Source organism: Gymnoscopelus braueri (genome assembly GCF_963280865.1).
Source record: "Gymnoscopelus braueri genome assembly, chromosome: 17".
Classification (NCBI taxonomy): domain Eukaryota; kingdom Metazoa; phylum Chordata; class Actinopteri; order Myctophiformes; family Myctophidae; genus Gymnoscopelus; species Gymnoscopelus braueri.
The window spans coordinates 8,893,655-8,918,326 of record NC_137617.1 but is presented as its reverse complement, the minus strand read 5'-3'; the positions used below and the strand labels follow the sequence as shown (position 1 = coordinate 8,918,326).

The following is a 24,672-nucleotide window of genomic DNA, read 5'->3' as shown; positions in this document are numbered from 1 at the left end:
TTTTCTATTGACCAGAATTGTCCTTCCGGTGAAATATTGTCTTTTCTGGCCAAAAGGTGTATTTTAGAATAGTGTTAGTGTTCCCACTACCCACTAAGGAAAGTAGGCTTTAAACATGTTAAACCCGTCTTTGTTTTAGTGAGTAGCGAAAGAGTATTTCTTATTTTTACTACAGACGAGCCTGCGCTACCGCGGGTGTGCGGGCAAACGGCTCGAAAGTAACACAGCCGCAGCGTTAAAGGAGAATACCGGACAAATTAAGTGTTGCCTTTGATGTCTCGTTACTCACCGACCGACGTGAAAAGTGGCGTACTTTTTTTCCATAGATTCCCGTGTCGTCATTTTTACGATCTGGCAACACGAGTTGCCAGGTTCTGGAAAGAAACAAGCATCCAGTGTTAACTCGTTCGCCATTGACGGTGGCCTCGCAGGAAATTTCAACGCACGTTTGACTATCATGAGACTCCACAAGGACTAGGAGTAGAGAGAAAAACAACTTTGCCTCGGTTAAAATAGACGAATCTCACTGACCCACGCGCTCCCATTCTGACAACGGAGGGGGTTTAAAAAATGACGACACGGGAATCTATGGAAAAAAAGTACGCCACTTTTCACGTCGGTCGGTGAGTAACGAGACATCAAAGGCAACACTTAATTTGTCCGGTATTCTCCTTTAAGGAGAACTCCTTCTAACGCTATGAGCCAGAGCTAACTCCACTCCACCAGACCACCACTCACCCACCCATGTTGTGTCCATGTAGGGAGACTCTGTACGGCTCCGTCCTGCAGGCTGGCCAGGATCTCTCCCTCGCCCACTTGACTTGATACATCGCTGTCCCCGACCAACAGGAACTTGAGCAGAAAGTCGCAGGCCTTGGCGGGACTGTTGGTCCAGTGGTCAGGTGGTGATGGTGGTGGCTCATCCTATCCTCCTCTCACGGCTGATGATCGTCACCACGGTGTACCATCATGCAGGCACGCCGATTTATGTGCGCGGCCATGGGGGCTCAACTCGAACCGCAATAGCCCCGCCCCCCCGCCCCCTCAGCCGCGACCGAAAAAAAGTGTGTTTCTCTGTCTGGGCTATTGTTCTAGGTGTCAACGGCGCGTTAACACCTATCTGCGCCCCGCTATAGTAATGGTAATGGTAATTGTGACAGGGTGGAAAACGGGACATTATTTATTTTTTTTGTTATTTATATTGATGCACTGTTTCATCATCTTAACACCCTTTTAACCTTTATTGTTGATGAAAGCACTGTAGGCTATTATTTATGAATGGACATGTTTTCCCCCCGGTCCCCGAGCCACTTGGTATGCCCCGATTGACAATGACAGCGAACAGCTGTGAGATTGACTGACACTCGGGCGTAGTCCCCACGGCCCAATCCCACAGCAGGTCACGTCATCAACAGCCAACCACGACGGAGAAGGGCGCGGTGTCTCTGTGAAATGAGAATAACCGCTCAGTTCAAAAAGGCAGAGGAGCGAGTAGGAAGCAGAGCAGGAGTGTGTGTGAAAGGACCGGTGCGACACAGAAAGTCCTAGAGCGTAGCCGAGGTAAAGGGCGTGTGAGACGGGAGAGCGCGTGCTGCCAGCCACCGAAAGCAACGAGCAAACATTTGGCAGACGGCTCCATTATAGAAAGACCCGTGAAAGACTGTGTGTGCAGAGGGGAAGGAGAGGACGACCGCAGCGACGACCAGACCATAAGGAGCGAAGCAGGGCCTGGAGTGGAGCGGACGAAAGAGAGGCTAAAGTGCTGCGACGCGCAACTCCATCAGTAGGCAGCGAAAACTGCCTTCGGAGTAAGTTTCTATCCACGCAACACTCGTATTTGTGATAGCCACCACTGCTAGCAGCCCACAGTACCTTGTCTGTAAACAGATGAACTGGCCCATTGCTTCTGTATTTCCAGACGGCGATAAAGAAACAGACGAACATTGAAGAGTCCTGGCTTGGCTTCCCTCCACCTGTTTTCCCCCAGTATTTGCACACATTGTCTTAATTATTTATAGCATTTTTATTGTATTTTAATAGCACCTGCACTTTACTTGTCCATAAGTATTTGATGCACCTTTTGCTATTAATTTGCACAATTTGCTATTTGCACACTCTGCTATTTGGCTGAAGAAAACCCCCGGTGTTGCATTTGAATGGCCTAAGTCCACATAGTACTGAACGCACTTTATATAGCACCGCACTTTACTTTTGTAAAAGTACTGTTGCCTATTCTGCTATTTATTTGCGCTCTTGCTATTATTGTTGTTTCGCCCATTGTTTGCATTTTAGTTTAGTAGTGAATACATTTTAGTTAGTCTAGCGGCGCCATAGGAGGTTAGGGTTTATATTTTAGGATTGTATTATTTATGTGTTTTAAAGGCACAGAGGCCTCTTGTATCAGGGACGAATCTTAATAAATGTATGTTTACCCCTTTTTATCCACTGTGTTGGTCTCAGTTCCTCCTTGGTTTTATTGGTGTTGTGTTCTCCTAAAGTCTAAGTACTTACCCAGTTATCTCGAACCTGTGAAAAGCCTGTTAAAACAAAGAGAGTTAATCAAGGAGTTCTTAGGCTCCTTTAATCCAAACCTAAGTGGCGTAGTCTGCAAGGTTAATCATTTTATTCCATTGGTATACGCAACAATTACGCACCCCGCACTTTATTGTGCATCTGATATTTTATTGTTGCCAAAACCATTTGTGAACTAGAAAAAGTGCTCCTCGGAGCACAGGTCTCCGCCAGGTCAGGTAGGTTATTGTGGGGCAGCAATGTTCAGAATTAGCCAATCAGGATGGAATATGAAAAATTGGATGGAACCATCTTGATCACTTGACTAAATGTGTACCGATTTGCATGATGTTTGAATTTGTAGGAGTAATATAAAAAAGAAAAGTGTTGCAAAATTGGCCTCATGGTGGCGCTATAATAGGGCAATGTTAAAAGAGTGGCATTTGTTCTTCAATGTAGTGCGAATGTGCGTGCAAAGTGTCGCAATCGGACGCTGCATTCATGATTTGTGGCATTTTGTTCAAAACGGGCCACTCCTGCAAACTTTAGATGTCAATGTTAGCCAATCAGGATGGAATATGAAAAAAATTAAAGATCCATCGTGATCACATCATCGTGATCACATGACTATAGAGATCAAGTGTACCGATGTGCGTGAAATTTGGATAAATTCTGAAGGCTTAATATCAAAGAATGTGTTTTACATAAGTCGGCCTCCTGGTGGCGCTATGAAAGGCAAATGTGAAAAATGCAGGTCAGTTGTTTTTCCTTGGCCTCTAGGGAGTGTGCGTGCAAAGTTTCATGCAGATCGGTGCAGTTATAGTTAAAAACATAAATCGTCCATTTATAGCGCCACCATGAGGCTGATTTGAACATTTTCAAGTGGCATTTCTTCCTCGGCCTAGTGGGAATGTGCGTGTGAAATCTCACGGAAATCGCAAGCTGCGTTCATGATTTGAGGCATTTTGTTGAAAACGGAGCAATCCTGCAAACTTTGGAAGCCAACCTTAGCCAATCAGGATGAAATATGGAAAATTGGACAGATCCGTGTTGATCACATGACTATAGAGATACTGTGTACTGATTTGCGTGATGTTTGGATAAAATCTGTAGGAGTACTGTCAAGAAGTGTGTTTTGCAAAAAGCGGCCTCCTGGTGGCGCTATAAAAGGCTAATTTGAAAAATTTGGGGCAGAGGTTCTGCTCTGGCATCCAGGGAGTGTGTGTGCACAGTTTCGTTGCGATCAAGCCAACGGTGCCGGAGATTAGCTGTACACAAAATGACAGAATGATGGACACACGGACGGACACACACACACACACACACGGACGGACGGACAGGGGGCAAAACATACTCTCTCGCTATGCCTTTCGGCCTGGCGGAGACAATAAGTTAAAGGGTGTCATTTATCCCACCAGTAAATTGACACAGTTACATGTGACTCAGTCGGCAGTAGCTCACATAATGGTACTGTAAGTTTGAGCCTGACATCTGAGATTCATGAGGGAGCTGACCAATTGAGCGTGGAGGCGCTGGCCCCGAAGCCCCCCCCCACTATCGGCGTCCCGACCCGAGCCGGTCGTTCCCCACTCCCACACACCCGACTGATCGGGCTAAAAATGATTGAGCCAGATCGGATGAATGCGTGAATTGCAATAAATAATAAAAAACATAAAAATAAATAAATGTATTAAATGTCAATTAATTGCACGAAATAAATGCTCCCAATGTGTACAAATAAATAAAATTATGTGTCCATAAGTATCTTCTCTCCATGGTAGACCCTGATGGATGGAAGCCAGGCGGTGGAGGGCTCTCCAAAAACAATGCGCAGTTGCGCGTAGAAAGAGAGAACAATCCGTTCTATTCCGGGGATCGGGTAATCGAGGTATGGCTCAATACCGCGATCTCTGCTGAAGTGAAAGCTACAATTTAAGAGTCATTTGAAGAAGAATAAGTGCCACTCGCTTCTAGTGACACTATACCTGATGATTGGATTTAACATCTGTCGCCGCCGTAAAACCTCTCAGTAAAGCATCCACAAACGGTCTCTACTAGCCTGATTATCAGCCTGAAGCTGAGCAGTCCACTCAGAGAGTGGGCGGGATCTATGTTTTGGAACCAGGCTAGGTCTCTACCATAATAAACCGTAACCATACCGGATCTCGTCTACAGATTATAATTACACTCCATCACTCATCCCAGTGAGCCATAGTCGGCTATTGGACCTTTTTTAGACGTCTAGGCTTAGCCTAGACGTTGATTAGCTGTTTTTTAAGCGTCTATATATAGACGGCTATAATATAGACGGTCTATAAATAGACGCTTACAAAACAGCTAATCTAATCTAGTTTTTTTAATCAATCTAAAAAATAAAAATAAACTTTCACTGTTAGACCAATTATAACCCCGTTTTAGACTAGCCCTTAGACGTATTTTAGACGTCTAATAGCCCGAAAAAGGCTCAGTGGGATTGATTGATGTAATTTATTTAGTAAGACATGAGAACAACAGTATGGAAGTACAAATTCACAATACAAGGTATACTAAACTGGAAGACAAATTAAGCATGAGCTTGTTTAAGATGAGATCCCCATGCACACAAATCATGATGACATATAAGAGACAGACAGATATACACACTACTATACAGAACGTCATACAATCAGCTTACAGGTTACTGGTATGAAGAGTGAAAAATATGTACAAGAGAAGAAAAAACGGGGAGGGGGGGGGGGGGTAGGTTAAGACTTAGACAGGGGCCATTTTCGAATTGCAGCCTCCTGAAGGTGTATCTTTAGGGCAGTTTTGAAAGTGAGTAGGGTTTTACACTCCAATACTCCTTTTGGTAGGGCATTCCACATTTTTGATGAATAGCATGAGAACGAGTTCATTCCCTTTGTTGAGCCAAATCTGGGTTGAACATGATTCGTGGAGCTGCCTCTGGTGTTATGATCGTGGACTTCATTAACGTTTTTGAAGTATTTTGACAAATACAGGGGGATCCCAATGTTGTGGTGTATCTTGAAGACCAGGCCCATAGCAAGTTGCTGTACTCTGTCCTCAACCCTACTGTATATCCAATCCTAGCAAAATGAGCAGGGGTTAGATGGGTTTTGTGATTGAGGCCAAGAAGTAGCCTTACTAGTTTGTTTTGGGATGTTTGGAGCCTTGTTTTTAAGGCCTTGGAGGTGTTGTGATACCATGAGGAGCATGCATAATCGTAATAACCTTGTATGAGGGCCCCTGCAAGAATCTTCAGAGTATTCTTACTGACTAGACGTCCAATCCTATACAAAAAGCGTATTCTTTGGTTGACCTTTTTGATCACTCTTTCTGCGTTTTTGTTACCGTAGAGGTTTGCCTCCAAGATGGAACCCGGGTAGGTAATTTCCTCCTTTCTTGTGATAACATCATCACCCACTTTGATCGTGAAACTCTCAGCCTTGCTAAGGTTAGAACTGGACCCAAAGAGGATGGATTCAGTTTTACCCAGGTGTAATGATAGTTTGTTGTCGGAGAGCCAGATACAGATCTTGTTGAGTTCAGAGCTGAGAGATATCTCAACCTGCAGCCTGTTCCTGTCCGAGACCAGCAGAGCCGAGTCATCTGCGAACAGGAACAGTTTGCAGTCGCAAGCTGAAGACATATCGTTCACATATATCAGGAACAGTAAAGGTCCTAGTATACTTCCTTGCGGAACACCACAAGTCACTGGTAGGGGAGGGGACTGGGTGCCGTTTACTTCCACCACTTGCTCCCTCCCTTCCAGCCAGGTAGGATCTCATCCAGCTCACCGACGTATCATCAAAACCTATTGCTTTAAGCTTATCGATCATAATAGGGTAATTAACGGTGTCAAAGGCCTTCTGGAGGTCCAGCATGACCATGCCGCAATATTTGCCATTGTCGACATCTTGTTTGATAGAGTCGTTCAAATAGAGAAGGCATGTGTCAATCTGAAACCAGATTGGAATTTGTAAATTAGATTTTTCTCGGCAAGATACTTATCGACCTGTTCGTAGACTATTTTTTCCATGACTTTCGAGATGGAGCTAAGAATAGAAATAGGGCGGTAGTTGCCAGGGTCTAATTGGTTTCCTTTTTTGTACAGAGGGGTCACCCTTGCTTTTTTGAAGTCGCTAGGGACCCGTCCCATTGGGTGTCATTTGTCTATATGAACACTTTTTAAAGATTCCATAACACTTTTTGAATAGTCTTTCCTCAAAACATCTAGGCATTAGTTGATTGCATAATTTTTATATTAGCAAAATAGTTGAACCAGTTATAATCTGTCAAGCATGTTTTCTATACATTTCTATTTGACATATTGTCCTGTATTGATGAATTGCTGTCAGATTAATCTGGACTTTCACTAATGAAGAGGAAACATGTGATGCTTTAGATTAACAAACGATCAAACATGTATTTCTAAAATACATGTAATGTTCTACCTAAGGGGTGTTTCATCTGCTTATATTTATATGCAATGCTGTAAACCAGTTTTGTCTTTCTTTTCTGTATCACAATGACATGGTCTGTCAGATGTCAATAAATTACAATAAAAGGCTAAATGTGAATCCTGTCCAATTTCTTGCAATCAATCTCCCACATGTGTAACTTTGTACTGTTCACATTGCTATCTGACATACAGAAACACTGCAGCCTTGTGCATTTTTATCATCGTCATAATTTGTTTTAAAATGATGTATAGAATAATAATAATTGAATGATTTAGGATTTTAGAAATCTCCAGAATCTCCAGTCCCTGATAACATTGTCAAAGACATTGAGGTGTTGGATAGTTATAAGTACCTAATTACTGACAACAAGTATTAGTTTAATAATAATAATAAATATAGCTGCAAGCAGCAAAAAGCGGTTTCGAGGGATAAGGCAGAGACAGGAAGAGGCAGGCAGACTCTCTCCTCTCCCTCTCTCTCTCTCCCCCTCTCCCCTTCTCTCCTTCTCTCCCTCTCCCCCCTCTCTCTCTCTCCCCCTCTCTCCCTCTCCCCCTCTGTCTCTCTCTCCCTCTCCCCCTCTGTCTCTCTCTCCCTCTCTCCCTCTCCCCTCTCTCCCTCTCTCCCTCTCTCCCTCTCCCCAGACAGACAGACAGACAGGCAGACAGTGAGAGAGTGAGAGAAAAGGCAAACAGACAGACAGGCAGACAGTGAGAGAGTGAGAGAGAGGCAGACAGGCAGACAGACAGGCAGACAGTGACAGAGTGAGAGAGAGGCACACAGACATACAGGGAAAAGCACTTAGGGTACCACTACTAGCAGCTTGCTAAATAACAAAAGAATGCTGCTATACTCAACTACCAGAGGTCAGGAGCTCAGTTCACTTCAGATGTTGGTTACACACTGAAGAGAATACTCTCAACCTGCCTACTTATCCCTTGAGCTGTGCTGGCTAAACCACACACTTCACAAGGCAATCAAGTGGCCTATACAGGGTGAAACTACTTGTACTACTACAAAGTGCCAATAGCCTACTGCTTGAAGCACACAAACAATACAACTATAAACTACAGACTACCACACAAGCTAATAATATAATACTAATAGAAAAGCACTTAGGGTACCACTACTAGCAGCTTGCTAAATAACAAAAGAATGCTGCTATACTCAACTACCAGAGGTCAGGAGCTCAGTTCACTTCAGATGTTGGTTACACACTGAAGAGAATACTCTCAACCTGCCTACTTATCCCTTGAGCTGTGCTGGCTAAACCACACACTTCACAAGGCAATCAAGTGGCCTATACAGGGTGAAACTACTTGTACTACTACAAAGTGCCAATAGCCTACTGCTTGAAGCACACAAACAATACAACTATAAACTACAGACTACCACACAAGCTAATAATATAATACTAATAGAAAAGCACTTAGGGTACCACTACTAGCAGCTTGCTAAATAACAAAAGAATGCTGCTATACTCAACTACCAGAGGTCAGGAGCTCAGTTCACTTCAGATGTTGGTTACACACTGAAGAGAATACTCTCAACCTGCCTACTTATCCCTTGAGCTGTGCTGGCTAAACCACACACTTCACAAGGCAATCAAGTGGCCTATACAGGGTGAAACTACTTGTACTACTACAAAGTGCCAATAGCCTACTGCTTGAAGCACACAAACAATACAACTATAAACTACAGACTACCACACAAGCTAATAATATAATACTAATAGAAAAGCACTTAGGGTACCACTACTAGCAGCTTGCTAAATAACAAAAGAATGCTGCTATACTCAACTACCAGAGGTCAGGAGCTCAGTTCACTTCAGATGTTGGTTACACACTGAAGAGAATACTCTCAACCTGCCTACTTATCCCTTGAGCTGTGCTGGCTAAACCACACACTTCACAAGGCAATCAAGTGGCCTATACAGGGTGAAACTACTTGTACTACTACAAAGTGCCAATAGCCTACTGCTTGAAGCACACAAACAATACAACTATAAACTACAGACTACCACACAAGCTAATAATATAATACTAATAGAAAAGCACTTAGGGTACCACTACTAGCAGCTTGCTAAATAACAAAAGAATGCTGCTATACTCAACTACCAGAGGTCAGGAGCTCAGTTCACTTCAGATGTTGGTTACACACTGAAGAGAATACTCTCAACCTGCCTACTTATCCCTTGAGCTGTGCTGGCTAAACCACACACTTCACAAGGCAATCAAGTGGCCTATACAGGGTGAAACTACTTGTACTACTACAAAGTGCCAATAGCCTACTGCTTGAAGCACACAAACAATACAACTATAAACTACAGACTACCACACAAGCTAATAATATAATACTAATAGAAAAGCACTTAGGGTACCACTACTAGCAGCTTGCTAAATAACAAAAGAATGCTGCTATACTCAACTACCAGAGGTCAGGAGCTCAGTTCACTTCAGATGTTGGTTGCACACTGAAGAGAATACTCTCAACCTGCCTACTTATCCCTTGAGCTGTGCTGGCTAAACCACACACTTCACAAGGCAATCAAGTGGCCTATACAGGGTGAAACTACTTGTACTACTACAAAGTGCCAATAGCCTACTGCTTGAAGCACACAAACAATACAACTATAAACTACAGACTACCACACAAGCTAATAATATAATACTAATAGAAAAGCACTTAGGGTACCACTACTAGCAGCTTGCTAAATAACAAAAGAATGCTGCTATACTCAACTACCAGAGGTCAGGAGCTCAGTTCACTTCAGATGTTGGTTACACACTGAAGAGAATACTCTCAACCTGCCTACTTATCCCTTGAGCTGTGCTGGCTAAACCACACACTTCACAAGGCAACCAAGTGGCCTATACAGGGTAAAACTACTTGTACTACTACAAAGTGCCAATAGCCTACTGCTTGAAGCACACAAACAATACAACTATAAACTACAGACTACCACACAAGCTAATAATATAATACTAATAGAAAAGCACTTAGGGTACCACTACTAGCAGCTTGCTAAATAACAAAAGAATGCTGCTATACTCAACTACCAGAGGTCAGGAGCTCAGTTCACTTCAGATGTTGGTTACACACTGAAGAGAATACTCTCAACCTGCCTACTTATCCCTTGAGCTGTGCTGGCTAAACCACACACTTCACAAGGCAACCAAGTGGCCTATACAGGGTGAAACTACTTGTACTACTACAAAGTGCCAATAGCCTACTGCTTGAAGCACACAAACAATACAACTATAAACTACAGACTACCACACAAGCTAATAATATAATACTAATAGAAAAGCACTTAGGGTACCACTACTAGCAGCTTGCTAAATAACAAAAGAATGCTGCTATACTCAACGACCAGAGGTCAGGAGCTCAGTTCACTTCAGATGTTGGTTACACACTGAAGAGAATACTCTCAACCTGCCTACTTATCCCTTGAGCTGTGCTGGCTAAACCACACACTTCACAAGGCAATCAAGTGGCCTATACAGGGTGAAACTACTTGTACTACTACAAAGTGCCAATAGCCTACTGCTTGAAGCACACAAACAATACAACTATAAACTACAGACTACCACACAAGCTAATAATATAATACTAATAGAAAAGCACTTAGGGTACCACTACTAGCAGCTTGCTAAATAACAAAAGAATGCTGCTATACTCAACTACCAGAGGTCAGGAGCTCAGTTCACTTCAGATGTTGGTTACACACTGAAGAGAATACTCTCAACCTGCCTACTTATCCCTTGAGCTGTGCTGGCTAAACCACACACTTCACAAGGCAATCAAGTGGCCTATACAGGGTGAAACTACTTGTACTACTACAAAGTGCCAATAGCCTACTGCTTGAAGCACACAAACAATACAACTATAAACTACAGACTACCACACAAGCTAATAATATAATACTAATAGAAAAGCACTTAGGGTACCACTACTAGCAGCTTGCTAAATAACAAAAGAATGCTGCTATACTCAACTACCAGAGGTCAGGAACTCAGTTCACTTCAGATGTTGTGACAGACAGTGACAGAGTGAGAGAGAGGCAGACAGGCAGACAGTGACAGAGTGAGAGAGAGGCAGACAGACAGTCACAGAGTGAGAGAGAGGCAGACAGGCAGACAGTGACAGAGTGAGAGAGAGGCAGACAGGCAGACAGGCAGACAGTGACAGAGTGAGAGAGAGGCAGACAGGCAGACAGTGACAGAGTGAGAGAGAGGCAGACAGGCAGACAGTGACAGAGTGAGAGAGAGGCAGACAGGCAGACAGGCAGACAGACAGTGACAGAGTGAGAGAGAGGCAGACAGACAGGCAGACAGTGACAGAGTGAGAGAGAGGCAGACAGGAAGACAGGCAGACAGACAGTGACAGAGTGAGAGAGAGGCAGACAGGCAGACAGTGACAGAGTGAGAGAGAGGCAGACAGGCAGACAGGCAGGCAGACAGTGACAGAGTGAGAGAGAGGCAGACAGACAGGCAGACAGTGACAGAGTGAGAGAGAGGCAGACAGGCAGACAGACAGACAGACAGTCAGACAGTGACAGAGTGAGAGAGAGGCAGACAGGCAGACAGTGACAGATTGAGAGAGAGGCAGACAGGCAGACAGGCAGACAGTGACAGAGTGAGAGAGAGGCAGACAGTGACAGAGTGAGAGAGAGGCAGACAGGCAGACAGGCAGACAGACAGACAGACAGACAGACAGACAGACAGACAGACAGACAGACAGACAGACAGACAGTGACAGAGTGAGAGAGAGGCAGACAGACAGACAGACAGACAGACAGACAGACAGACAGACAGTGACAGAGTGAGAGAGAGGCAGACAGACAGACAGACAGACAGACAGACAGACAGAAAGTGACAGAGTGAGAGAGAGGCAGACAGACAGACAGACAGACAGACAGTGACAGAGTGAGAGAGAGGCAGTGACAGAGTGAGAGAGAGGCAGTGACAGAGTGAGAAGAAGTGAACTTGCATTAATTAACAAAGTCATGATTTTTGTTCAGTAAATTATATTTGGACTGGTTAAATTGGGGTTTGAACCAGGGACCTAGAGACTTGCGGTTAGAAAGTGTAAAGGATAAGGATAATTCCTTTAACAGGTCCGTTCATGAAAGTCCTTGCGGCCTTGTTTCCAATGAGGGCCTGTGAGCAATTAGGGGTTAAGAGTCTTGCTCAGGGACACATTTCATTTCATCGACACATTTGCTGGCCTGGCCTGGAATCGTACCTGGGGCAACCAGGGCCTCTGGCTCCGTAGGCGGGCTCACTAACCACTCAGCTATGGCCGCAATACTGACTGAGCTATTGGATAGACAGGATGCTAACTACTCTAGATCACTGGTTCACATAACATTTACCAATAAATTTCATGTTATTGTTTAAAAATTGCACATGTCTGAATTATCAGGGTCATGTTTTGTACAATGCAATTCAAATGTAAACTCTGATGAGTCGGGTTTGAACCGTGGACCTTCGGCACATGAGGCTAACACTGTACTGATCAAGCTATTCAATCCACAGTCTTAATCAGTGAAAAAGGAGAATCCAACAAAACAAAACAAAAGAGAGAATGAAGTACATCATACATTGAAAATAACTACTCTCAATAAGCGTTTCATTTAACAATTGCACGTTTATTCATTGATACAGTCATGTTGTGTGCAATGCAATTGAGGTGAAGTCTGCATGAGGTGGGATTTGAACCGGCAACCCTGTGGTTTCAAGGCAGATGATTAAGCCATTGGACCAACAGACCTGAAATGGTGAAAAGGAGCTCACAGATTTGGCAGACTTTCACGCAAATTGCTCAGAAATCCTGGGTTAAAATGTTTTTCAAACTGGTTAAATTGGGGTTTGAACCAGGGACCTACAGACTTGCGGTTAGACAGTGTAAAGGATAAGGATAATTCCTTTAACAGGTCAGTTCATGAAAGTCCTTGCGGCCTTGTTTCCAATGAGGGCCTGTGAGCAATTAGGGGTTAAGAGTCTTGCTCAGGGACACATTTCATTTCATCGACACATTTGCTGGCCTGGCCTGGAATCGTACCTGGGGCAACTAGGGCCTCTGGCTCCGTAGGCGGGCTCACTAACCACTCAGCTATGGCCCCAGTACTGACTGGGCTACTGGATAGACAGGACGCTAACTACTCTAGATCACTGGTTCACAAAACATTAACCAATAAAGATTTTTTTCTGTCCTCGGAATGGAAACTAGTGAAAATAGTCGAACTACAAGCTCACAATGCGTTGCTATCTAAAAAGGTGTGAGATTGTAGATCGGCTATTTTCACAAGAAAGTATGTCATACATAAAAAACAACTACTCTCAAAAGCATTTCATGTTATTGTTTAAAAATTGCACATGTCTGAATTAACAGGGTCATGTTATGTACAATGCAATTTAAATGTAAACTGTCATGAGTGGGGTTTGAACCGTGGACCTCCGGTACATGAGGCTAACACTGAACTGATCAAGCTATTCAATCCACAGCCTTAGTTAGTGAAAAAGGAGAATCCAAAAAAACAAAACAAAAGAGGGAATGAAATACGTCATACATTGAAAATAACTACTCTCAATAAGCGTTTCATTTAACAATTGCAAGTTTATTCATTGATACAGTCATGTCGTGTGCAATGCAATTGAGATGAAGTCTGCATGAGGTGGGATTTGAACAGGCGACCCTGTGGTTTCAAGACAAATGATTAAGCGATCAAGCTATTGGACCAACAGACCTGAACTGGTGAAAAGGGACTTCACACACGACACACTTTCACGCAAATTGCTCAGAAATCCTGGGTTTAAATGTTTTTCAAACTGCTCAAAATTGCAGACAATCTAAGGGCGGAGCTTACTGGTCAAAGTGATAGATATGTTCCTCATGAGTCAAGGCACATGTGTAAGCAAGTTTCACGGCTGTCGGCCAAACGAGGCATGACTTTTGCCTGTTTAAAGTTTGCATTTTCAAAAAATTGCTATAGCGCCCCCCTTTGACCAATTGGAGTAAGATTGGTTTCAGTGATACTTGGAATGACCCTCTACAATATTGCAAAGTTTCAAAGAAATGTGAGTCTGCATGTATGTGTTAGGGGCAGACGAATAATTTTCATAAAACTGCAATATTCATTGGCTCATAAAAGCTTAACGTTTTCACTTATGGAAAATCTGCTTGCTCACGTCTGTCGGTATAGGTCCAAAGTTCATGTGTAAAACGTTTTGTGCAGATTGCTCAAAAATTCCCAGGAGGAGTTTGATTTTAACTGCTTTTCATATAATTCGAAATGGTGGGAGATCTAAAGGTCAGAGGTCAAAAGTCAGAGTGTGAAAGGTGTTAGGCATGAGGAGACGCATGTGTTTATCAAAGTGTCATGGATGTGGGTCAAACAGGGCATGTACCTGTTCAAAGTTGGTATTTTCAATTGAGTGCTACAGCGCCACCCTTTGGCCAATGGTTGTGAGTTTCAGGCCTTTGCCGTTTGGCATAGCCCTCTACCATATTGCCGAGTTTCGTAAAAAGTGACCACGCGGTTAGGCCAGAACTGCCAAAAACGGCGGAAGAATAATAATAATAATAGTGAAAGTGTAGAGACGTAATAAGGCTTCGAGCCTCATAGGCCTCGAAACCTTAATAATAATAATATGAGTACTTCTTACACCACAGTAAAAAGCTGTTACAAAATTAAAACAATAAAGACAAAGCAAAGATTAATAGAAAAAGATTCAATTTTATTTGTTAATAAAACAGTTTTCTGGATTGCTTTCAGAGCACATTACTCCAAACAGAAGTGTATTTTACAACAGGGGTTCTCAAAGTGGGGTCCTGGGGGGTCGCAGGGGGTCCACAGCAAAACGGTAGTTGTGAACCAAATGGACCCTTACAGGTCTGTGACTCTGAGAGTGTACAAATGGAACCAAATGGACCCTTACAGGTCTGTAACTCTGAGAGTGTACACATGGAACCAAATGGACCCTTACAGGTCTGGAACACTGAGAGTGTGCACATGTTCCATTTGTACACTCTCAGAGTTAAGGGGGTCCGATGGCCTAATCGTCGTGGTTGAAATGTTGTAAAAAGTTTGAGAACCACAGTTTTACAAAACAGTTCAAACACTTTCCTAAAACTAAATGACACTTTTCATTTACAAAATGCACCGAGGTGTTCGAAACAATATGCATAAAAATATCATTTGTTTAACTTCAATTCAAATGTCATTATGGTCCAACATTCTGATTAATGAAGAAAGAATAGTTGAATACAGTGAAAACTGCAGATTAACAACGTGTCACATCACAACATGTTGTGAGCTTGTAGATCTTTAGAAACCCTGCTACTCCACTCTACCTCCCAGTAACAGCGTCCAGTCAGACTCTCTCTACACATCACCTGGTCCCAGGTCTTAAATCTGTCTGGATGATCAGGATATTTCTGATCCTTTGATGTTGTTCTCAGACAGAGAGAGGAGACTGTTTGCTGTGTTTGGATCCAGTGTGAGTTCACACACATCTGATGGGAAGAACAACATACAATACAACACCAGTTTACTATCACACATAATAATAATAATTATAATAATGTGCGCTCTCTCTCTCTCTCTCTCTCTCTCTCTCTCTCTCTCTCTCTCTCTCTCTCTCTCTCTCTCTCTCTCTCTCTCTCGTCACAAAGGTATTTATATACTTCTATAACTGTGAACACATTATGATCTAGATGTGTTCATTGATGAAGTTAGATTAACTCTACATCTAACTGACTTCACAGGCATATTGGTTCATTTATATCCTAACAACTGTAGACTATATTTGATCTACAAATGTGTAATGTGAATTTGGGCTGCTGACTGTGTTAATGTAATGTAGACATACAGTATACAGAATCAGAATCAGAATCAGAATCAGTTTCAGAATCAGAATCAGAATCAGAATCAGTTTTATTGTCACATCACAGGTTTACAAGGTAAAAAAGTGGGTGAAATTCTTTTTTGTACATCGTTCCCATCGCAACGTTAGTTTCCATAGAAAGAAGAGGGGGGGGGGAGAAGAAGAGGGGGGCAGGTGGGAAGGAGATCAAAACAAGAGAGCAACAGAAGGCCAGACAGGTTATCTACATATTTACAAATTACCTGAGATAATAAAAACATACATTTATATTCACTGTGTTAATGTAATGTAGACATACAGTATGTATTTATATTCACTGTGTTAATGTAATGTAGACATACAGTATGTATTTATATTCACTGTGTTAATGTAATGTAGACATACAGTATACATTTATATTCACTGTGTTAATGTAATGTAGACATACAGTATGTATTTATATTCACTGTGTTAATGTAATGTAGACATACAGCATGTATTTATATTCACTGTGTTAATGTAATGTAGACATACAGTATGTATTTATAGTCACTGTCTACAGGTAAATATGTCACCTCACATTACTGTAACAATAACAAAGCATCCTCCAGTCCTCTGGTTTGAATGGTAACATATGGACTATAATGCCCACAGTTGACAGCTAGAGGGCGCATCATGCCCTTGACAGACAGCTATATGGTGACTTGATGACATACAATGACACAGTCACTGTCAGTCTGGAGCTTAGATGTATGTTTGTGTTAATATCACATACTGTATTAGTTACACATTATGGTTATTATCCTCTTCCTTCAGAGTAGGATGTGAATGAGTGAATGTCACATGCTTCTGTGTATATAGCTGATCTAAATAGCTGGATGTGATGCTTTGATTTCATGAATAAAACAAAACTTACTTATCAAGCTCTTCATAACACCTGGTATCAGCTTGCAAACTCCACCATGGTCCACACTGGGATGGAGGAGAGACAAAGTCAGGCCTGAATATTCTCTTTGATCATATAAACAATGATTGATAATCCATCCTAAATGAACGTTCTAGATGGCTCACCTCAAAGGAACCATGGCGTAAAAAGGTTGCCAAATTTGAGCCAAAATGTGTAGGCTCAAACTGTCTGTAAGGTTCTTACTTCCTGCCTGGTTTTGTTGACTATACATTCAATGTAACTATCCAGTCACCAATCCCACCCAAACGTGAGTCCTACATACCTAATCAAAAGTCATTTGAAATTAATTATTAGGGCGGCTAATTGATTAAAAGATATCAGACAAAACACAACTACATTCTGATTGGATGGGCTGTTAGTCATGTTCGTTGCAGACACAGAGCTCAGGGTCTGACCACCTACAGTAGTATTCATTTATAATCAGAGGTCAGCTGGCAGAAGAGAGGTCAATCTGGAGGAGTGACAAGCAAGTGCAATCCTATGGAAATATTAGGTTCTTCTTTGTCTCACGCACACAGCCTCCTGCTGCCAGAGATGAATTGTCTAACTTATTTCTATGTGATGCCTGGTGTTTACACATGGTCTGAATAGACAGTAGACACTATGAACATTCACACAGAGACCAAGTCTCTATGTGATGCCTGGTGTTTACACATGGTCTGAATAGACAGTAGACACTATGAACATTCACACACAGACGTATTTCTATAAAAGACCATGAATTCGAGCACATATTCCTTGAACTTGACCAATCTCGCAGTTACCCGTGGCAGTGACGGGGGGCCCGTTGCGGTGCCGGAGCTCGCCGTTAACCACGGCAGTGACGGGGCTCACCGTTACCCGCGGCAGTGACGGGGGTCCCCGTTGCGGTGACGGGGCTCGCCGTTACCCGCGGCAGTGACGGGGGGTCCCCGTTGCGGTGACGAGGCTCGCCGTTACCCGCGGCAGTAACGTATAGCAATAGTATTATTGTAATAGTAATATATATATATATATATATATATGCATGTGTGTATATATATATATGTATGTATACCTATGTATGTCAGACATTTTTTATAACCTAAAAGAAAACGAATATATTATCAAACATCTACAATATGAACTATAGTGTTAACAGAGTGACAATGACATATCACATGAGTCATTGTGAAACAAGTATGATTCATGGTCACACACTATTTCGGTAATATAATTAAATTGATTATATCTTATTGTATTTATTTCATTTTATTTGAATGCAGGGTCATTAAAGTCCATATACAAACATATGTGTTGAATTAACTGTGGAAAAAGTCATTGGTTTAAGATTGGAGTCATTGGACTAACAGCTATATCACAAAACTTGAAGAACAAGGCACTGGATTAATTAAGCTTGGCTGTTAGCCTGCTCTTGACCAGGCTAACTTCACAGCTAAATTGCCATGGTAACTAAGGCAGGATTGGGTCAATTTTCTTCTGTGAAATCTAGACATGGATAAACTTAGCCAGGGTGAACTGGCTAAGCTAATCTGGCAAGATAATTCAGCTTTCATGAAACTGATTCATCGCAAATCCTGGCTAAATTAAGGATAGGTGTTAAAGCCAGGCTTAACCCCTAATTCTGCTTTCGTAAAATAGGGCCCAGGCCTCTCATACCTAAGAGTGTCCAGTCTATAGTGTGGATCCTTCACAACAGCAGAGAGCATCGCTTCGCCTGATTTTCCTGGATGATTGTAGGTCAAGTTCAACTCTCTCAAATGGGAAGGGTTGGAGAGCAGAGCTGAGGTCAGAGAAGAACAGCCTTTCTCTGTGACCAGACATCCTGACAAACTACACACACACACACACACACACACACACACACACACACACACACACACACACACACACACACACACACACACACACACACACACACACACACACACACACACACACACACACACACACACACACACACACACACAGCTAATCAACACGTTTCTCAAGGCCATAAACCTCCTTGTGTTTTCAGTGACATCTGACTCATTCCAAATGAGCAGCTCACCAGCATTCACTGTAATAAGTTCTCTTCAACAAGGACCTGATAGTGTACATGACTCCCAGGAAATAGAACACTCTTTTAAAAATATATAGATACTCTTTTTTATCCCTGCTCTATCTCTGCTTCTGGTCAGATTGAATTCAATTCAATCGGGAACACTTTACCCATTTAATTATTGCAACAAATGGAATACAGTTCAACTTGGCGCTAATTGCTCCGCACTCAAGATGTTCCCTACATTTTGCTAAGCAAAATCAGGGAATGCTATGTAAACCCCCCCCATAGGTATACATGAGTGGGCCCATGGCAAGACATTTAATCAGATGAAGTTGAGTCATACAAACTTGAAATTCAGTTTAACATTAAAGCCTAGAACATTGAATTCTGTTAACTTTAGAGCCGTGCAAACATTGAATTTCATTTTACTTTAGAGCCATGCACACATGAATTTCAGTCACTTTTTAGTCATGCAAGATATAAAGTGGAGTCTGGGGTGGTGGAGGAAAGCTTTGCCAGCAGCAGCAGAATGTGGCAGCAATTGAAAAGCAGAGATCCAGTGAGAGAGTCTATTTAAATGGGCCACCTTGTTGAGGGAATGAGCTGTGATTGGTGTGTAGAAAGGTGTGCAGCAGACTGACAGCTGATTACAGCTGAGGCATGTATGACTCCAGAATCTAGGGACATTTAGGTTTTTATTGAGTTATAGGCCAAAACGTGCGCCACGATGTGACACGTTGTGACCTTGCACTGTAGATCGGCTATTTTCAAACAGCCAAAGCATACAGTATATGGGGCTGAAGTGGTTAATGTATGTTTTGTAATGATAATCAAAATAAATAATAATCAAAATACCTCATTGTACTTAAGTACAGTACTTGAGTATATGTACTTAGTTACTTTCCACCACTGCAAATAAACCCCTCGATTCTCTCCTTTAATGTTAGGTAAAGTAGAATGAATAGGTGAATGTCATGACTCATGACGTTACTGCTGACATTAAAACATAATACAATGTCTCTCACCAAGACAACTGCAGCTGTTCTCTTTTCATATTCGCTTATGTAACACACAATTAGTGGAAGAATGAGAGCAGGCTGGCAAACCTGCTGTCTTCAGTGTTTAGAGAGACTGTACTGCACGATGAAAACCACGAGTAATGTACCACTGCTGTCCTACTGTCTGTCTCTCCTACGCTGTCTCCCTCTCAACTTTCCTAATGTCTCTCTCCTACTCTGTCTCCCTCTCAGCCTTATTACCGTCTCTCCTATGCCGTCTGCCCGTCTCCCTCTAAGCTTTCTGTCTGTCTCTCCTACGCTGTCTCCCTCTCAGCTTTCCTACTGTCTCTCCTACGCTGTCTCCCTCTCAGCTTTCCTAATGTCTCTCCTACGCTGTCTGTCTCTCAGCTTTCCTATTGGCTATCTCCTACGCTGTCTCCCTCTCAGCTTTCCTACTGTCTCTCCTACGCTGTCTCCCTCTCAGCTTTCCTACTCTCTCTCCTACACTGTCTCACTCTCAGCTTTCGTACGGTGTGAGTTAATAAAAAAGATAACAGAGTGGCATATTTACAGTCCACTCTCCAGATAAACATTTCAGTAATGAGTGTCCGCCCTGTCACACAGAGCAGACAGCGAGAGAGAGAGAGAGAGAGAGAGAGAGAGAGAGAGAGAGAGAGAGAGAGAGAGAGAGAGAGAGAACAGAGAGCGAGAGAAACAGAGAGCGAGAGAAAGAGAGAGAGAGAGAGAGATCCGCCTCTGTGACAGTGGTGCTGAAAGACAGTCTGACAGATTAATTACAAGGAGGCGAGGTAGTTGTACCTGATGAGGTAATGGCAGCTAAATTACCAGGTAGCTTTATTCTTCATAACCGTCTCCTCATCTCCGCTAATAACAAAACTTGGGTGAGTGAGACCCGTTGCATCCCAGATGTCCTTCTGATGGATTTTGATTGGCCGTCAGTGTTTATTAATAAGCTGCATGTCTGGGATCTGGGATCATCTGAGGCAACACTTCACTATTAGCCCTCAAAGTAGCGTGCCGGCTGATCCCGGGTCAGTGTTAAGGGTTAAGGCCCAGGTGTCAAGAGGTCTGTTAGTGTAAATGACATCAGAGGAAAGGCTGGTAGGAGTTACAACCTGCCTCTATTAGAAGAGCTCACCTGAGGAAACATGCACTGTTCCATTGACACAGCTTCCCAAACCTTTCAGCTCCAGAACCACATCATACATTTAATGTCTTCCCCAGGACCCAAACTTACAAAAAATGCATTATGAATTAACCACTTGTAAAGTAACTAAGAACATGTACTTAACACATTCACTGCCAGGTGTTATTCATTGACGGACATATCCGTGATTTAAAATCCACCCGTTCACCGCCATTCACGGATATGTCAGTGATTCTTGGTAAAAAACGTCCAGAACCCAAGATAACGTGATCCGAAGATTTACTGCTCCATTCACTTCCTGGTTAACTTATGACTTTAAAATCCTGTATCTGGGCTCCTGTGTACTTATTTTTTTACTATGTATTTTTGGCAAAACATGCTATTTTCAACTGGGTATAATAAGAGAACGGGATGTCCCAATGACATTTTTTCTTCTTCACGGAAGCACAGTGATTTCCTCTGTGATCGATCATACTGGATAAATATTTTGTGGTTCTTGAAAAATGTGTCAGAATGCTTAAAAATGCTGCCAGAAGCTGCCTGCCATACATTTGAAATCCCCTGGCAGTGAATGTGTTAAGTACTGTTTTGAGGTATTTTTGGGCGGTGAAACTGCCCCTATAAGTGAGGTTTGGAAATTTGTACAATTATCTTGGGCAGTGAAACCGCCCCTATAAGTGAGGTTTGGAAATTTGTACAATTATCCTGCGCTGTGATTGGCCAATCACAATCTATTCAGGACTGTGATTGGCCAGTGTCACATGACACATGTGCATAGCCCTATATAAGAAACCATAACTTTTAAAAAAAACATACATTTGTTTTTTTAAAGTTATGGTTTCGTCCATCATAAAGAGTGTTTCAATAAATGTATTTATCTTTTGTACATGATTGGTTGACTCCATTCAGTATTGTGATTAGCTAGCAAGACACCGCCCACTTCACACAGGGTGTGATTTTTTACATTACTGGAGTATTTCCAAATTTCAGTACGTTTACTTCTACTCCACTACATCTCAGAGGCAAATATTGTACTTTTACTCCACTACAATTATTTGAAAACTTTAGTTACTAGTTACTTTGCAGATTTTGATTGTTATTACGAAACATACATTACCCACTTCAGCCCTATATACATTTCGGCCATTTGAAAATAGCCGAGCTCACAATGCGTCGCATCATTCACGACGCATTGTGAGCTTGTTACCTGTTATTTTCAAAAGATTTGTATACGTTTGAAAACTTGAAATGGGACATTCTGCAAAATGAGTACTTTTACTTTTGTTACTTTAAGTACATTTTGATGCCAATACTTTTGTACTTTTACTCAAGTAGGTTTTGAATTCCGGACTTTTACTTGTAACAGAGTATTTCTCCATTGCAGTATTGATACTTTTACTTAAAGTTGTACAATGCAAAATCACAACTAACGATTTTTAGCAACCTCTGCTGGTCACTACCGTCACTGCATAGAATTTCCGTAATCCTCGATTACCCAGAATTCCATTCGTTTTCACCGGAAGCCGGAAGCGTTTCAAAAAGCGATCTTTTAATTGTTTTATACTATCTACGGATCGTTTCTCTTAGCCAGTGGAGCATTAGTTACCATGAGCTGTGCTTTCTTTTTCTGTTCTTTTTCGATCTTCTAATCCTACATTCTCTTAAAATCAGCGTGAGGTTCCTTTTTGTTATTAGTGCGATAGTTCCTGGCCAAACAGGAAACCGTTGCGGTAGTTCCTGGCCAAACAGGAAACCAGTGCATTTCCACCTCCGTTTTCCGGCCAGATGACGTCATTTCCCCGGGAAAGTCCCCCCAGTCCACGTTCAATATAAAATATATAAATAAAAAGCTTCCGGGGGTGAAATTCATGGAGTGGGTGTTGTGAAACTTTTGCCACTCACAAAAGATATACAATTTAACTTTAGTTTTGTTGAAAACGTTACCTAGTATGCCTTTAAGTACAAGATTTGAGTACTTTTACCACCACTGCCACTTAAGCCCTATTCATTTATATATATATTTTTAACGGCAGATGTACAAGCTATTTTCACCATTACCATTTTCCCCCCATTAAATCTGAGTTTTGTTTTTGAAAATCTTTTGAAGGAAACATACTTTTTATTTTTACCTACGGCCGATGAAAATGGGTCCGTGAATGGGTGACGACATATTGCTTGGGAAACGGTGTGTTAGTGTGGACATTACATAAGACCCAGAGCTTGTAAAAGTTACACCCTGCTGCCATTAGAAGAGCTCACCTGGGGAACTAACCACTGTTCTATTGACACAGTGGCAACATGAACCCTGACATAGATACTACGAATCCCATGATGCCGCGGGGGACTGAGATTGGGTGGCAGCAGCCCTCCCCCGCCCCCTCCACCCTCGACCAGGAAACAGTGGTATAAAGTAACTAAGTGCATTTGCTCAAGTACTTGGTACTCACTCCTCGCAGTATTAAATTCATTTCCTCATACATTCTTTGTGAATTAACCTGAGAGAACATGAAGCTGCTTTAAAGGGATAGTTCACCCCCAAAATGTCAATTTTTCTATCGTTTAGTCACCCCATGGAGACTTGAATTCATGGATATTTTTTTCTTTTTTGTCGCATTCCTAAGCCAATAATTTGATAACCGGTAGCGGTTCCGGTAGGAGACACAAAGAGTCTCCTTTGTGTCTCCTACTGGAACCGCTGCCTACCGGTCCGCTGGTCATGGTGTGACTAATCGATAGAGAAAAAAAAGTCTTTTTTTTGGGGTGAACTATCCCTTTAAGCGTAGCCTACTGGGTCAATGCCCGTTGGGAACGTATGCCCCCTCCGCTTATGCAATACCTGTTGTACACGTGGTCAGAACCTGGTGGTGTACCCATCTGTCTGTCTGTCTGTGTCCCTTTTATGCCCATATGGAGATCTCTGTATCTGTCAGTCTGTCTGTCTGTCTGTCTGTCCATGTCCCTTTTACTCCGATATATGTAGATCTCTGTATCTGTCTGTCTGCATCAAGCCCCCGGGGGGAATGAAATAAGCGGCTAACCCATGGTGGCCGACTCAGGTACTGTCAGCTGGGGCCCACTACATGAACGAGCGAAAAGGGTTTCGACCAATGTTTCGTGACATAGACACATAAATAAAAGGACACTACTGCGCATGTGAAGGGGCATTTAAAGTAATTCAATGGAACGTTTCTCGACATAATGTGACACACACACCCACACACAGAGATTTTGTACACTCATAGATAGGTTTGTCAAAGTTGTCAGATAGGCATGTCCAGAGATCATCCATGAGAATTTTAAAATACAGGAAATAACTCCAGCGGGGAACAAGGCCCAACTGAAGCCTCGCGGTCTCCCCTGAAAAACCAATCCCTAGTTGGGTGATAAGTTACGTGCACTGACGGAACTGTGGTGCCATTTGTGAACACCACACACACACACACACACACACACACACACACACACACACACACACACACACACACACACACACACACACACACACACACACACACACACACACACACACACACACACACACACACACACACACACACACACACACACACACACACACACACGTGTGTTGTCATATGTACATGATGTGAGAGGGGATGTAGGTCACTCTGTGTGACTTGTTTAATTATACAACAGGTAGTTCCGACCAAGCAATCT

At 42.5% G+C, this 24,672-nt stretch overlaps 1 protein-coding gene and 1 pseudogene across 2 annotated transcripts in view; one reads left to right on the top strand and one right to left on the bottom strand.

Moving 5' to 3' along the window:
* The window catches only part of LOC308104924 (cytochrome c oxidase assembly protein COX11, mitochondrial-like), a 302,546-nt pseudogene that overhangs the window by 11,719 nt on the left and 266,155 nt on the right, over window positions 1-24,672 (top strand). The window lies entirely within an intron of this gene.
* LOC308104334 (syntaxin-binding protein 4-like) overlaps window positions 15,447-24,672 on the bottom strand; it is a gene marked incomplete at its 5' end in the record, with an annotated part of 30,155 nt that continues 20,929 nt past the window's right edge. The window contains 2 exons of the mRNA XM_080454750.1: window positions 15,447-15,491; window positions 16,758-16,813. Of these exons, the coding sequence (XP_080310876.1) occupies window positions 15,482-15,491; window positions 16,758-16,813 (66 nt within the window). The 3' untranslated portion in view covers window positions 15,447-15,481. The remainder of the gene's footprint in view (window positions 15,492-16,757; window positions 16,814-24,672) is intronic.